Consider the following 14,800-nt stretch of genomic DNA (forward strand, 5'->3'; position numbering starts at 1 on the left):
CGCACTCAGGCCCTTATTGTTTCCTTGGTAGGTGAATTTAGAGTACCTAGAAGGCAAGCTGGAGTCTCTTGATGGTGAGGAGTTAATGAAGATCAAGGACAATATCAACTGCTTATTTCAGCACTGCATCCAGGCTCTGGGAGAGGAGCATCCAATTCGAGTTGTCAATGCATTGCAGGTACAAGGCTGGGAGACGGGGGAAGTCTTGCTTAATAGGAGAAAGGAGTTGTAACATATCTGTCGGCACCTGAGGAACCTAGAATTGCCCTTAGGTATGAGGTTTTTTTTTTTCTTTATTTCTTTTTCTTTTTTTAATTTTTTAATTTTTTTCCTTTTTCTCCCCAAAGCCCCCCAGTGCATAGTTGTATATTCTTAGTTGTGGGTCCTTCTGGTTGTGGCATGTGGGACGCTGCCTCAGCGTGGTTTGATGAGCAGTGCCATGTCCGTGCCCAGGATTCGAACCAACGAAACACTGGGCTGCCTGCAGCGGAGTGCACAAACTTAACCCCTCTTTATTTCTTTAAGTAATCAAACATCTATGCCATGTTTATTTAACCATCTTCCTGGTTAAATAAATCAATGCTTATAATAGTAATCTTGTTGATTTGTATAATTTGGTCTAACGCCAAGGCAGATTGTTTGACAGAATTCTTAGTGCCTGAGAAAAGGAAGAATTAGAGAGAAAACTGAGGCTAGGATGCTTAATCTACAGCCAAATCCAGGAGAGATTCTTAGTGCAGTGTTTTCTCACTAGATGAAGAGTTCTCTTTTTTTTCCTCCCCAAAGCCCTAGTACACAGCTGTATATTCTAGTCATAAGTCCCAGTTCTTCTATGTGAGCTGTTGCCACAGCATGCCTACTGACAGACGAGTGGTGTGGCTCTGTGCTCGGGAACTGGACCCAGTCTGCTGAGGTGGAGCATGCCAAACTTTAACCACTAGGCCCTCAGGTCTGGCCCAGATCAGGAGTTGTTTTTTTTTTTTTCTAAAGCAAGATTATCCCTGAGCTAACATCCACCGCCAGTCCTTCTCTTTTTGCTGAGGAAGATTGTCCCTGAGCTGACATCTGTGCCCACCAGATCAGGAGTTCTTAATCTGAGGTTTCAGAAGGTCCTTAACTCCCTGAAATTTTATGTAGTATTTTATGTGCCTATGTATATTTTTTCTGGTGAGAGGGCTTTCATCAGATTCTTAAAAGGATCTGTAACTCTAAAAACATTAAGAATCATTGTTCTTAATGCTAAGCATGATCATGAGGAAGATTCATTGAACAATTATTTCTTGAATGATTGTTACGTGCAAGCATTGGGCTGGTGGGGATATGTTATAGGCCTCTTGAGGGCAAAGACTTTCATAGTTTTATTCAATTTTTGTGTTCCTAGTGTGTAGAACAGTGCTTGGCAAATAGCACTCTAGAAGTAAATTCTTTTTTTTTCCTGAGGAAGATTCACACTGAGCTACTATTCATGCCAGTCTTCCTCAATTTTTTGTCTGTGGGCCACCAGAACAGCATGGCCCCTAATAGAGCAGTGTAGGTCCATACTGGGAACTGAACCCAGGCTGCCAAAACGGAGCACGCTGAACTTAACCACCAGGCCACTGGGGCTGGCCCTAGAAGTAAATTTTTATTGACTAAATGATGGGCAGAGTTTCTTAAGTTTATAGTGTGGTACCTCCAATGTAGCCTGGATTGGGCTGAGTACCTAGGGCAGTGACTGGCAAACTTAGAATATGAAGAATTCATAACAGCATGAAGGATTTTATTGGAACTTTTGGTAGATTAGGTTTAAGTTTCTAACTTACTAATTGGGTAAATCACTTTGTGAGCCCTAGTTTTCTCATCTGTAGAATGTAGAAATTACATCTTAAGCTCATGCCCCAGAAAAAAGGACCACATTTATCCTGTAGCTTTGTTAACTCTTGGCACAGTAAATTTCTGTGTTTTGTATATCACACCTTAGGAGTTCATTGAAAGTTAAAATGAAAATTGGAAATTGTGTTTCCTGTAATTGCAGTGGCTCACTGTGGGGCATGAATTGTAATCTGTTTTTAGTTCAGCAGAAATAAATTGACATTAACCTACTTGATGACCCACAAAAATATAGTACTGTTGTTGTTAATAGCTGATAGTTATTGAGCTTTAACAAAGTTCCAGACACTATTCCTGGAGCTTTAACAAAGTTCCAGGGACTATTCGAAGTGATTTATAGTCTTAATTCACATAGTCCTCACAATGTCTGTGACACAATGTCTGTGAGAAGGGTGCTATTATTATCATTCCTATTTTATAGATGAGAAAACTGAGGCACTGAGAAGTTACCTAATTTGTCCAGGCTTACATAGCTAGTAAGCAGTGGATGGGGATTGTAATGAATTTAGGATTGTTTTATCATATAGGGACTTAAATAACTTTTGTAGTTATTAAAAAATAATTACTAAAAATTATAAACTATAGGGGCTGGCCCGGTGGTGCAGCAGTTAAGTGCACACATTCCACTTCGGTGGCCTGGGGTTTGCCGGTTTGGATCCCGGGTGTGGACATGGCACCGCTTGGCAAACCATGCTGTGGTAGGTGTCCCACATATAAAGTAGAGGAAGATGGGCATGGATGTTAGCTCAGGGCCAGTCTTCCTCAGCAAAAAAAGAGGAGGATTGGCAGCAGATGTTAGCTCAGGGCTAATCTTCCTCAAATAACCAAAACAAAACAAAATAAAAAACTATTATGTTAATACTAAAACTAATTTTAAAGATTTTATTTTTCCTTTTTCTCCCCAAAGCCCCCAGGTACACAGTTGTGTATTTTCAGTTGTGGGTCCTTCTAGTTGTAGCATGTGGGACGCCACCTCAGCATGGCTTGATGAGTGGTGCCATGTCCATGCCCAGGATTCCAACTGGCGAAACCCTGGGCCACTGAAGCAGAGCGTGCAAACTTAACCACTCGGCCACAGGGCTGGCCCCTAAAACTAATTTTAAATAAAGGAAAGTTCCACTACTCCCATGACTGAAACTCAAGAACTATTTTTTGTTTATTTTTTAATATTTTTTAAGGAAGATTAACCCTGAGCTAACGTCTGTCACCAGTCTTCCTCTTTTACTGAGGAAGACTGGCCCTGAGCTAACATCTGTGCCCATCTTCCTCTACTTTATATGTGGGACACCTGCCACAGCGTGGCTCGACAAGTGGTGCCTAGGTCTGTACCTGGGATTCAAACCGGCGAACCCTGGGCTGCCAAAGCTGGACGTGAGAACTTAACTGCTGTGCCACTGGGCTGGCCCCATTTTCTATTTTTGAATATCACATTTCAGTCTTTGTCTGCAGTGCAGTTTCTAAAAAGAGAATGGCCAAAAAGCAACAAAAAAAGAGGATTGCAACAGTTTCAGTTGCTTTTCCTCTTTTAATTTCTGGATTTTGCACATATTAAGACTCAGACTGTGTTTTGGAGCTCAGAGTAATAGAGCAACTGAATGTCAGCTGTATATGGAGCTGGTTTGAGGTTGCAGTGTGAGGTTACACATCCAGTACCTTTTGTATTTTGAGTGTCTCTCTAGAAAGAATTCTTCCTCTCATCTCTGCAGACCTTGTGTGCACTCATTCGAGGAGTCCATCAAAAGAATAAGTCTACCTCTGGGTTTGACATTATCAACATGCTGATGGGCTTTGACAAGGCGGAGCTGTGCATGAAGGTGAGGCGTAAGCTGCTGATGTGCCTATGGAAGGCTGCTTCTGACAGCTGTTCATGGATACCATCTGCGTGTAGTTAGATGTACTAGAAGATTTGGCCTCATATGGATGTACTCAGATAGATGTAGATGATTGAATTTGCCCTTGAATTTGAGTAGGTTTATTTTACAGATTTGGTTTGTCTGAATAAAGGAAAAGTTCAAATTCAAATTTGAGTTGAGGCATCCTTTCCCTGCAGGATAAAGACTGAGCAGTTTATTTTATGATTAATATCATATTGTCATACATTTTTTTTTTAATATTTTATTTTATTTTTCCTTTTTCTCCCCCAAAGCCCCTGGTACATAGTTGTATATTTTTAGTCGTAGGTCCTTCTAGTTGTGGCATGTGGGATGCCACCTCAGCATGACTTGATGAGCAGTGCCATGTCTGTGCCCAGGATCCAAACCGGTGAAACCCTGGGCTGCGGAAGCGGAGCACGTGAACTTAACCACTCAGCCAAGTGGCCTGCCCCTGTCATGCATTCTTAAAAACATTTATGAATTTACATATGACAAATTAATATTCAAGGGTAACTTTAGTTGTAAACTTTAAGCTTTCTTGTTTAACACAATGACTTTATCAGAATTATTTCTACTGTTTGACACTTTTTTAAAATAACAGCTTTATTCATATATAATTCACATACCCTTTTAAAATGTCTAATTCACTCATTTTTAGTATCTTCATCAGTGTTGTACAACCATCACTACTGTTAATTTCAGAACATTTTCATCACAACGTGGCTGCCAAGGAGCAGTGTAGGTCTGTGCCTGGAAACCCTACCTGGGCTACCAAAGCGGAGCATGCCAAAGTTAGCTACTAGGCCATGGGGCTGCCCCCATTCATTCTTTTGACAGACGTTTGTTAGTGTCCTGTGTGCCAGGCACTGGAGATACAGAGGCAGATAAGACATGGCAACTGTCCTCAGAAAATTGATAGATTAGTTCTCATTTGTCTCCCCCCCTCCATGCTTACCATCTTTAAATCTGTCATCTACACTGACACCAGAGTGATGTGTCTTACATTCAGATCTTTTCTGCTTAAAACCCTTTATTAGTTTCCTATCACTAACAGGATAAAGACCAAACTCCCTAGTTAGCCTTATAAAACTTTCATGATTATGCTCCCTATTTATTTCTCCAGTCTCATCTCTCACCACTGTGCCTCAGTCTTTATAATATAATTCCATAATAACAAACTACTTATATTCTAACTCCATGGCTAGGGTTGTTTCATTCCTCATGTGTCTTTGATCATGCTAATGCCTGTCTAGAATTCTTTTCTTCCTCAAGTGTTAATTAATTCCTACTAATTTTTCAAAATATAACCCACTCCTGGGGAGTCCTGCAATAGGTGACTTCTGAGCTAATTCCCTTACTCCATGTATATTTCTGTCATAGTAACCATTAAATTAAAATTTATTTATTTTTCTCTCCAATTAGACTAAAAACACTTGGAGAGCAAGGGTCATTATCTTATTTTTCTCTTGTATTTTTTTTTTAAAGATTGGCACCTGAGCTAACAACTGTTGCCAACTTTTTTTTTCCTCCCCCAAATCCCCAGTAGATAGTTGCATATTTTTTTAGTTGTGGGTCCTTCTAGTTGTGGCATGTGGGACCCCGCCTCAGCATGGCCTGATGAGCGGTGCCATGTCCGTGCCTGGGATTCAAACTGACAAAACCCCGGGCTGCTGAAGCGGAGCGTGCGAGCTTAACCACTGGGCCACGGGGCCGGCCCCTCGCTTGTACTTTTTAAAGCACAATATTTAGCGTACAGTAGACCGTCACTACGTATTTGTTGAATTGAACTCAAATAGCTTATTTTGAACCTTCGCTTGACATTCCAGCATCCTAAATCCTTATTTTCCATCCATTCTCCTTCATTCAATGTAAAATATTTCTTTTCTTATTCCTTTTATCGTAGTATCTAAGAGTTTCATCTTTTCTTTTAAAAAGATTTAATTTTTTAAAAAAATTTTTACTTCTTCTTCCCAAAGTCCCCTAGTACACAGTTGTATATTTTAGTTGTGGGTTCTTCTAGTTGTGGCATGTGGGATGCCACCTCAGCGTGGCCTGACAAGCAGTGCTAGATCCGTGCCCAGGATCCGAACCACCAAAACCCTGGGCCGCCAAAGCGGAGCTCGCAAACTTAACCACTCGGCCATGGGGCCAGCCCCAGGGTTTCATCTTTCGATTACATTGGGTCTGACAGCTGGTTATTAGTACAAGTGACAAACTGCAGTCACATTGACTAGTAGAATCCACCAGGATGGAAACAAGCTAGCTTTGCTGGATAGTGCATATGGCCAGTGATAGGCAGTAGTGATACTGTCTTTTTGTTGTTTGTTCAGTGTGCCTGCATCAAGTGATATGCTTTCTTTATCAAATAATGAAACTTACCTAGTTATGTAACCATTATTTTGTTGTTGTTGAGGAAGATTAACCCTGAGCTAACATCCACTGCCAGTCCTCCTCTTTTTGCTGGGGAAGACTGGCCCTGAGCTAACGTCTGTGCCCATCTTCCTCCACTTTATATGTGGGACACCTACCATAGCATGGCTTGTCAAGCGGTGCCATGTCTGCACCCGGGATCTGAACCGGCGAACACCAGGCCACTGAAGTGGAACTTGCGAACTTAACTTCTGCGCCACTGGGCTGGGCCCTGTAACCATTGTTATTAGCCTTTAACTTAACCATATTTAACTATTTTAAATTAAATTAAATTAAATTTTATTTAATTAATTGGTTTATTATTGTTTTTAATTTATACATTTATTATTTACTTTAACCACTATTATTAACCTTTTACAAAAAGATTTACATGAGGATGACAGGCTGCAAACATTCATTTGTTAGAATAATGAAGTCTTTATTGTTCTGTGCAGTTGTTTTAAAGCAGTTTTTCCAAAAGAGCTGTACTCAGAAGTCTTCCTTTTCCTTGTTTAATCTTACAAGGTGTATGCTTCATTGTGTGTTGTTCACATAACCCTGCATAACAACCAACAGTTGGAGAAAGACACAATGGAGATGTTATTTGATATGGTTTAATACTTAATGGTTCTCTTTCCTAGAACTTGATGGAGAGTTTGGATTCATTGCTTTGTGCAGAAGGATCTGAAAGTCTGAAGAGTTTATGTCTGAAACTTCTCCTTTGCTTAGTGACTGTAAGCGTCCCATCTATATGTGTCTTTGTTAAGGGTGTTACTCAACAGCAGGGGCAGGCTTATTTGAATACTTGAGCCCAAAGTTAGAAAGGAAAAGAGAAGAAAAATTCTCTTCTGGAGCATTACATCACTCTGTTGTGTTTGAATGTGTAGAAGGAAGTTAGTTGCATGGGCTTTTGCTTCCTGGAAGTTGCTTTTTTAACCTGCAGGATATGTGATATTTATCACCTGAGAGGTACCATACCTGGAAAACTACACGCTTCTGGATTGTCAGATTCATCCTTCTCATCAGGTCTCATTTGGAAACAGCTTTTGTGGTTCTGAATATTTTTATTTGTTCTAACTTTGATTTTATAGCTTGAAGCTGGCTTGTACTTCTAGTGGGAGGAGGGTGGGGTATTGTTTGTTTACTTCAAGTTCCCTTTCCCTACTACCACTTGAAGACTTATGGATCATAAGCTTCTTTCTGTGCCTTTGAGGAATGAAAGCCAAGAAGCTGTTAAGCAAATGAGGATATGAGAGAAACAATGAGAAGTTCAAAGATTTAGGAAGTTTTTTTTGGGGGGGAAGATTAGCCCTGAGCTAACATCTGCTGCCAATCCTCCTCTTTTTGCTGAGGAAGACTGGCCCTGAGCTAACATCCATGCCCATCTTCCTCTACTTTATATGTGAGACGCCTGCCACAGCATGGCTTGTCAAGCGGTCCGTGGCCATACCAGGGATCCGAACCAGTGAACCCCGGGCCGCAAGTGGAACGTGTGCACTTAACTGCTGCACTGCCAGGCCAGCCCCTAGGAAGTTTTAATTTGCTAATTTCCTACCCTTCTGGTGTCTGTCTTTTCAGGCTTTGGTGACTTTGTGGGTGCTTATGAAAGGTCTACTAGGTATCTAGTAGAAAGTTTTAACATTTCTGTTTCTCTTAGATGCCAGGGGAGGAGATAGACATGAGATATGAGAGTGCCTCATTATAGACTTTAAAAAGCCTTTTATTGCATTCAGGTGACAGATAACATCAGCCAGAACACTATCCTGGAGTATGTAATGATCAACAGCATATTTGAAGCAATTTTACAGGTAGGTCGATTCCCTTGTCATCTCTTTCTCTTTTGGGTAAACCACTTCCTCGGATCGTCTCTGTCTGCATTCCTGGGAACTAGGAGTTAGTATGCTCACGCGTCTTCTGGTTCTTGTTACAGATTCTCTCCCACCCTCCAAGTCGTAGGGAGCATGGGTATGATGCTGTAGTCCTCTTGGCTTTGCTGGTGAACTACAGAAAATATGAGGTAAATGGGCCCCTTAATGGACAGTTATCTTTCTATCATCTTCCTAAATATGACCACTCCTAGGGGACTTTGCTTAATGTAGAAGACGTGTTCTTGCTAAATGGTATATAGATTAGTTTTGATAAACTAGGCATTTGCCTGGCATGGAGGATAGAGCTGTTCGAAGGAATCCTGTGGTGCAACTTCTAATAGACTGAGTAAATATCCTAGTAGAGTGAGTAAACATCCTTAATGTAGTGGTTCCCAAACCCAGCTTATCATTAAAATCACCTAGGAACTTTTGAAAAAAAGAAATTTCTGGGCTTTACTTTTGACATACTGAATCAGAATCTCCTGGGGGTGGACCTGGGAAGCTGTTTTTTCTTTTTCTTTTTCTTTTTTTTTTTTTTAAGATCTCCTGTTGAATATGATGACTAGCTGGGATTGAGAACCACTGACCTAATGCATCTGTTTTGAAAGACTGGATTTTTATATATTGGATTTCCTTAATGTAATCCACTTGTATAAGTATTACTGTTGGTCTGAGACCTCTTTCTGATTTCAATGAGATTGGAAGACAGAGTCTTATCCATATTAATTCTGGAGTTCTTTTTGCCCTTGAATTAATCAGGAACAGATGTATAGGTTTTTGAGATGAAGAGCAGAACTCAGAGATTTATACTTGGGTTGGTACGTCTTTTTGATTCCTTTCAAAAGGCAGAATACACAGAAAAGGAAGGGGGCTACTTAGGGAAGACCAAGGGCCTCACTGAGGATTGCTTTATAGGAATAGGGAGCATTTGGCACTAAGTCTTGGACACTAGGAGTGCTTTAACTGAACCCAGAAATTAGGAGCTGCATCAAGGCAACCTGACTTTCTTCACTTATTAAGTAGCAGTGCTATGAGAAATGGACCAGCTGGAGGGAGCATTTTCTTTTCTGAGCTTCTGGAGTTTCACTTTGTGATTTTTACTGTGATTCCTAGCCAGGTCAAAAGTAATAGGTAACACAAAATCTAGAGCTTATTTTTATAAGGAGCGATGTGGAAGAAGGGAAGGATGTGAGAAAAGAATGCTTAAAGAGGGACAGGGATATGTGGAGCAATGTTTATGTGTTATAAATCCCAGGAGCTGATCGCTTTCTTTGTCTTGGAGGAACTGACGAATGGTGTGTATAGTTATTAATAAATATGTAATTTATTACCAACACCTGTTTCACTGGTGATCTGGATGGGTTGGCATAGTAGCCATTTTGATCTCTGTCATATGTTAATAGCCTCTAGGGCCTTATTACAAAAGCAAGAAAAATAGCTCAGGAAAAATGCTGAAGACAGTTAAAGAGAGTTGAGTTATATGTGATAGGAGAGTGCCATCATCAGTAATGAATATTTTTGGAACATTCTGCTGGATTCAGGCCACTCTGAGGCAATGGCTTGGCTTCTCTAAATGTGAACTGAACCCTAGCTAGCCCAGTAGGGCGCTCTGAAATGTCAGCCTGAAAAATTGGACATGGCCAAGGAACTGGAGAAAATCATTTCTGGAGTGAGGTGTGCATCTCTAGTCTGTCAGAAGCCCCAGAAGAATTAATATAGTAGGCAAGGGCAAGCTGGTGGGCATAATTTATCTGGGCTTTGCAGCTTTTCATATAAGTCACTCACCAGAAACCATTAAGGAAGCTTAGTGGCCGTGGAGCAGGAAGGTTTTTGACAGGAACATGAGGAATTCCAGATGAACATACCAAAACCAAAAGCTGGTGAAGTTTTATGCAAACTAGTATAACAGGTTGTGTGCTGGGAAGAACAACATTCTAGCCACCACCATAATTGATCCCTTGACCAGTGGGTTAAGTCATAACCTTTTTAGAAAGGTGCAGAGGTCACCAGAGAGGCTGAGTGCCCAGCAAAACACAGAGAAGGCAAATAAGGTATTGGGCTTAAGGAATGGAAGTGATGGAAAAGATGTCATGTAGTAAATGTAAATAATTCTTTCTCATTTCAAATAGTGTATTCCATTTTAGTCATTTCATCGAAAGAAAGAGAAGGCAAAAAAAAAAGGACTAGGGAAGAGCTATGAAAAATGATAAATATGATTTAGATCAAATGAAGGCAGGACACTGTTAAAGTGAACCTGTGAGGGCTCACTGAGCTTGTAATTCTGTCTTGTGGATGAAAAGTAGATTGCCTGCAGTTTTAAAAAAAATGTGACTAGCATAACAGGTGTGTAGTGTTAAGGAAAATCAGTGTCTGATAGAACAGAAATTCTTACAGCATTAAGATCTTCTTCCGCCTCTTCACAGTGTTAACCTTTCTAGGTTGGCCAAGTCTCCTGAGATGAAGTGACTCAGTCCCCAACTGCTGCCCTGAATATGACTTTTCCCAGAAATTACAAAATTGGTTGTTATGTCCGGTTGCAAGTTGTTCCTTTTCTGTATCTTTTTTTTTTCTCTAAAGAGCTTCTTTCAAATGTGATGAAATGTCAAAGGAGAAGAAACATAGCTACCAATCATTGAGCCTGTACCATATGCTAAATGCTATGCTAAGGATTTTACATGTCTTACTTCATTTAAGCCTCATAGTAACCCCAAGGAAGAAAATATTATTCCCATTTTACAGATGAGGAGATTGAGCTTAGGTAAATTAATGTCCCTAACTTGTCACACATAATAAGTAGAGGAGCTAGAACTCAAACCTTTGCTTTTAGCTGCCTTGGCTTTCCTCAGCTGCTGCTAAAGCATAGGCTGTTCTCGGTAATTAGATGATCCTTATTATTACCTAAAACAGTGTACTTTTGGGAATGTGAGTAGTTAGGACTTTCAAAAATTGTGCCAAGAAACAGAGACCTGCTCCTTGTGGTGGTGTTCTCTTCATGGTGGCATCTCTAGGTCAGCATACTGCTGATTTTCTTTTCCAAGGATCCACTGGCATTGGATCTTGTCTGAAGTCTATAGCATCAGCAGGATTTGACTCTTGGTTATAGAAAGAAGTGTTGAGAGCCTTCCTCTGTCAGATCAAGGGGCAAATGGAGTGAATTTTACTTCCTTGAGTTGTGTTGTAGAAAACCTTATAAATGTTTGGGCTGTTAACAAAGCAAAGCTGTCTCTTTCTCTATTCCCAATTGACATTCGAAAGATGCCCTCAGAAACTTGATTAAATAAGGTCTGTGTAGGGGGTTAGTCTTTTAGTTGGGTTTTCAAGTTTCCAGTAGTGAGTCTTCTTGGTTGCTGTAAAAACTGCCAGTCCAAGAACTATTGTTCCTTTCTTCCCTTGGGTTAGAATTGGTGCCTGGTCTATATGAGGTCTTTCCTAACATACCATGAGTGGGATATTTTCAAGGTGAGCAGGTCATTGGTTCTCATCTCACTTTTAGGAGATGGCCCAAGTGCTTAATGAGTTTAAATATATGTCTATTTCCATATTCTGCCCAGCTGAGATTGGATCTGGAAAAACTCAAGAAATCTTCCAATGCTATAAGTGGTGGAACAGTCATTAAATCCCAGTGTCCTGAGCAGATTGTCGTTTGGGTAATTAGATCCTTCCTTTCAGTTCTCCTGCAGTGTTATTTAGGTATCAGATCCATAAATGGCCTCTTTGACTATTAAGCAGCTGCCACTTTCCACCCCCAAGGTGGCTTTGTTTTACGGGTGGGTGAATCAGTCCTTGCATATGGTTTGTGGAATGGTTATGGAGCCTTTCGGATGAGAATGTAAGTTAGCAACTTATAAATATGTGCCTTATGGGAAAGAAGCTTTTATGGTTCCAAAAGACAGCTGTCCCTATGGACTCAGTAAATTATTGGCAGGATAGGAGAAAGTGAGTTTTGTAGAGTGTTCACTTACTTCTTGGAAACAAAGAAAGAAAGAAAGATGGGAGAAGGGGCAGACAGGCCTGAGCTGATTCAGCCTAGAGGAAAATGCAGATAGAACAAAACTTGTGTGTATGTGTTTATGCATGTATGTGCTTGGTGAATACCCATCCACATGGAGAGATTTACTAGAAATGGGAGGAGTCAGCTGGCAAGATGGGTTGGGCCTGGATATTAGGAGTACTGCTATAGAGAAAGGGCCTTATAGAAGCATTTTTGTTAACAGTTTGTTAAATAGCTAGTGGGCTCTTTTTTTTTTTTTTTTGAGGAAGTTAGCCCTGGGCTAACATTTGTGCCCATCTTCCTCCATTTTTTATATGTGGTACACCTGCCACAGCTTGGCTTGGTAAGTGGTGTGTAGGTCTGTGCCTGGGTGTGTGAACTTAACTGCTGCGCCACTGGGCCAGCCCTGCTCGTGGGTTCCTAAGTAGTCACACTCACCTTGAGTCTCTTCTCTTGTTTAACAGTCTGTGAATCCTTATATTGTGAAGCTATCTATTGTGGATGATGAGGCTACGCTCAATGTGAGTATCTGGATCCTTGTGTATTGTTTTAATTACTTGCATTTGGTGGCCTTACTTTCAGTGGATATTTAGAACAGAGAGCAGAACTATTGCGTTAATTTCATCTGGCTATAAAGAGGAAATCAATATTTCTTTTTAGAAGCATCAATGTACTGTCTTACTGTTTTTTTATCTTCTTGTCATGAAAGAAAGGTTTGAGGGGACATTACTTGCTATTCATGATGAAATGGTTGGTTATATTTCATGTTCTAGTGTGCTGAGATTGATTATCCTACAGAGTCGATAAGTTACATTTTCAAGAATAAGAAGGCTTAGATAGTATATCAGATCCCAACAATGATTTAAATGTCTTACAATTTTATATGTCAATTATACGTCAATAAAACTGGAAAAAAAAAAGTAGGCTTAGATGACTAAATGATGGGAAATTCCCTCTTGTAGAACTAGCCAGATGGTATTTATAGTCTGAGTTAGTGAAGCTGAAACATGGAGGATAATATATATCTGCTATATAAGTCCTTGAAAGTTTGGGAAATAACATGTGACCTTTGCATATAGGGAGGAAGAAGATGACCAGGTGTCTGGCTTTATTGTCTTTCCATCTTGCCCTCTTCATTCTTCTAATTTCCCTTATGAAAAAAAAACACACATGATTCATCCTTGTGGCCTTAATTGATCTTTGTGTTATGCTTAGCAGGTTCTAGAGGGAAAGTTGATAAGTCACTTTAATGTTTATTGGATGCTTCTTCCTGCTACACTCCTGTTTTCCTGTGGCCTGAAAGAGGAAATCACTATATGCACCTTCATTTATCATGAGGCTCATTGTCATTTTTATTGTGGCTGTTTTAGAGACATCTGAGACATTTTTGTTAGAAAGTTCTAACTCACTCTTCTATTTGAGGTGAAAATGATCCCAGTGAAATTGTCAGTGATCTGGGCTGGTCTCTTTCACTTCTTGTTACTCTATTAAGTAACGTTAAGTAAGATAATTAGATCATAAAAATCTTTCCAAAGAGGTTCCTTTTGATGCTTTGAGAATGCCTCTCAGAATTTCTGTTCTTGTTGCCAACTATCAGGTAGAACCTCTTGGCCTTGGACGGTTGGGGGTGTAAATTAGTTTTTACCCTGGCCTAGTCGGAGCATAGCCACCAGCCTCTTATTTCACTTGTGCTGTCTTTTTTCTTTCTAGGGAATGGGGCTTGTAATTGCTCAGGCTTTATCTGAGTACAACAGGTAAGTCCACCTCACCAGATTGAGAAGGGTCTAATTTTCGTTTGAATTGGTTGAGTAGCAAACAGGTTTGTTAGAATTCTTGGGTGGACTTCCCTTACCTATCCTAAGAGAGTATTCAGCGGTATAGCTGCTGGCAGATGTATTTGCTGTACCTCGACTTAATGGCTTTAGCAGGGGTTGTTTCTGACACCAGGGGAAATGTAGCTAACAGATTAGTGTCTATCTTTTCTTTAAGCAATTAGGTACATTCTTTTGCAAATTTTTTGTATTTATTGCAGAGCATTTTAACTAGTTTTCCAGCTACAAAGCAGGCTCTTCTATTTAGCCCAGTGTATCGTACAGATATCATTTTCTATGAGAAAAAGGTTGTGAAACACTGCTTTTTTGTACACTTAAAAAAATAAAAGGAGGAAACATACTGAATTAGCTCTAGTTTTGACAGATGCTTCGTTTTCATCAGGAGTAAACTACAATTTCCCAGAGTCCCTGTCTGTTCTAGGGGCTCTATTGATGCTTGCTTTCCCTCTTGCTGTGGATGAAGAATGATCTGGTATTCAGTGAATGGAAACTAGAAGTATCCCTAATTCTGGCAATGGCCAGACAGGATCTTTCTTGCTCCTCTCTGGACTTTCCTTACACACAATTGGGGGTTGGAATTTCAAATCTGTTCCATCTCCACAAATAGTTTAGCTCACAAATTTCCCTCATCTTCATTCAAAAACAAACAAGATTTTCACGTTACAGCCTTAAAGTAATTTCACTGTCACACTTTTCAAGTAATAGTCTGTTTGGGAAATAACTGGATCAGCCATATGTTAGAGCAGTGTCACACTTTTGCAGCTTACTTTCTAAGTCTTTCCCAAAGTAGCCAGGCATATTGGTACACACTCAAGAGCAGATGTGTGCCTCTTAGGTTGCAGGGGAAACTCCAGTGGATGGTTTGTCATAATGCTTTTGTTTTCTGGAGTCAGTGAATTCTATGTGTGTCCTGCCCTGATTACCTAGAATGCCAAGGACAGAGACATACTTGATAAA

The 14,800-nt window shown here is 40.2% G+C and overlaps 1 protein-coding gene across 19 annotated transcripts in view; it reads left to right on the forward strand.

Annotated features, from left to right (window-relative positions):
- ARMH3 (armadillo like helical domain containing 3) overlaps positions 1-14,800 on the forward strand; it is a 169,481-nt gene that overhangs the window by 17,883 nt on the left and 136,798 nt on the right. For all 19 annotated transcript variants that reach the window (XR_011494234.1, XR_011494220.1, XR_011494230.1 and 16 more), the window contains 7 exons: positions 32-178; positions 3,576-3,683; positions 6,794-6,886; positions 7,886-7,960; positions 8,083-8,169; positions 12,476-12,532; positions 13,722-13,765. Coding sequence is in view for 13 of the 19 variants with exons in the window: in XM_014837663.3 (XP_014693149.1) it covers positions 32-178; positions 3,576-3,683; positions 6,794-6,886; positions 7,886-7,960; positions 8,083-8,169; positions 12,476-12,532; positions 13,722-13,765 (611 nt within the window). In the remaining 6 variants the exon portion in view is untranslated. The remainder of the gene's footprint in view (positions 1-31; positions 179-3,575; positions 3,684-6,793; positions 6,887-7,885; positions 7,961-8,082; positions 8,170-12,475; positions 12,533-13,721; positions 13,766-14,800) is intronic.

Source organism: Equus asinus, chromosome 2, assembly GCF_041296235.1.
Source record: "Equus asinus isolate D_3611 breed Donkey chromosome 2, EquAss-T2T_v2, whole genome shotgun sequence".
Lineage (NCBI taxonomy): Eukaryota > Metazoa > Chordata > Mammalia > Perissodactyla > Equidae > Equus > Equus asinus.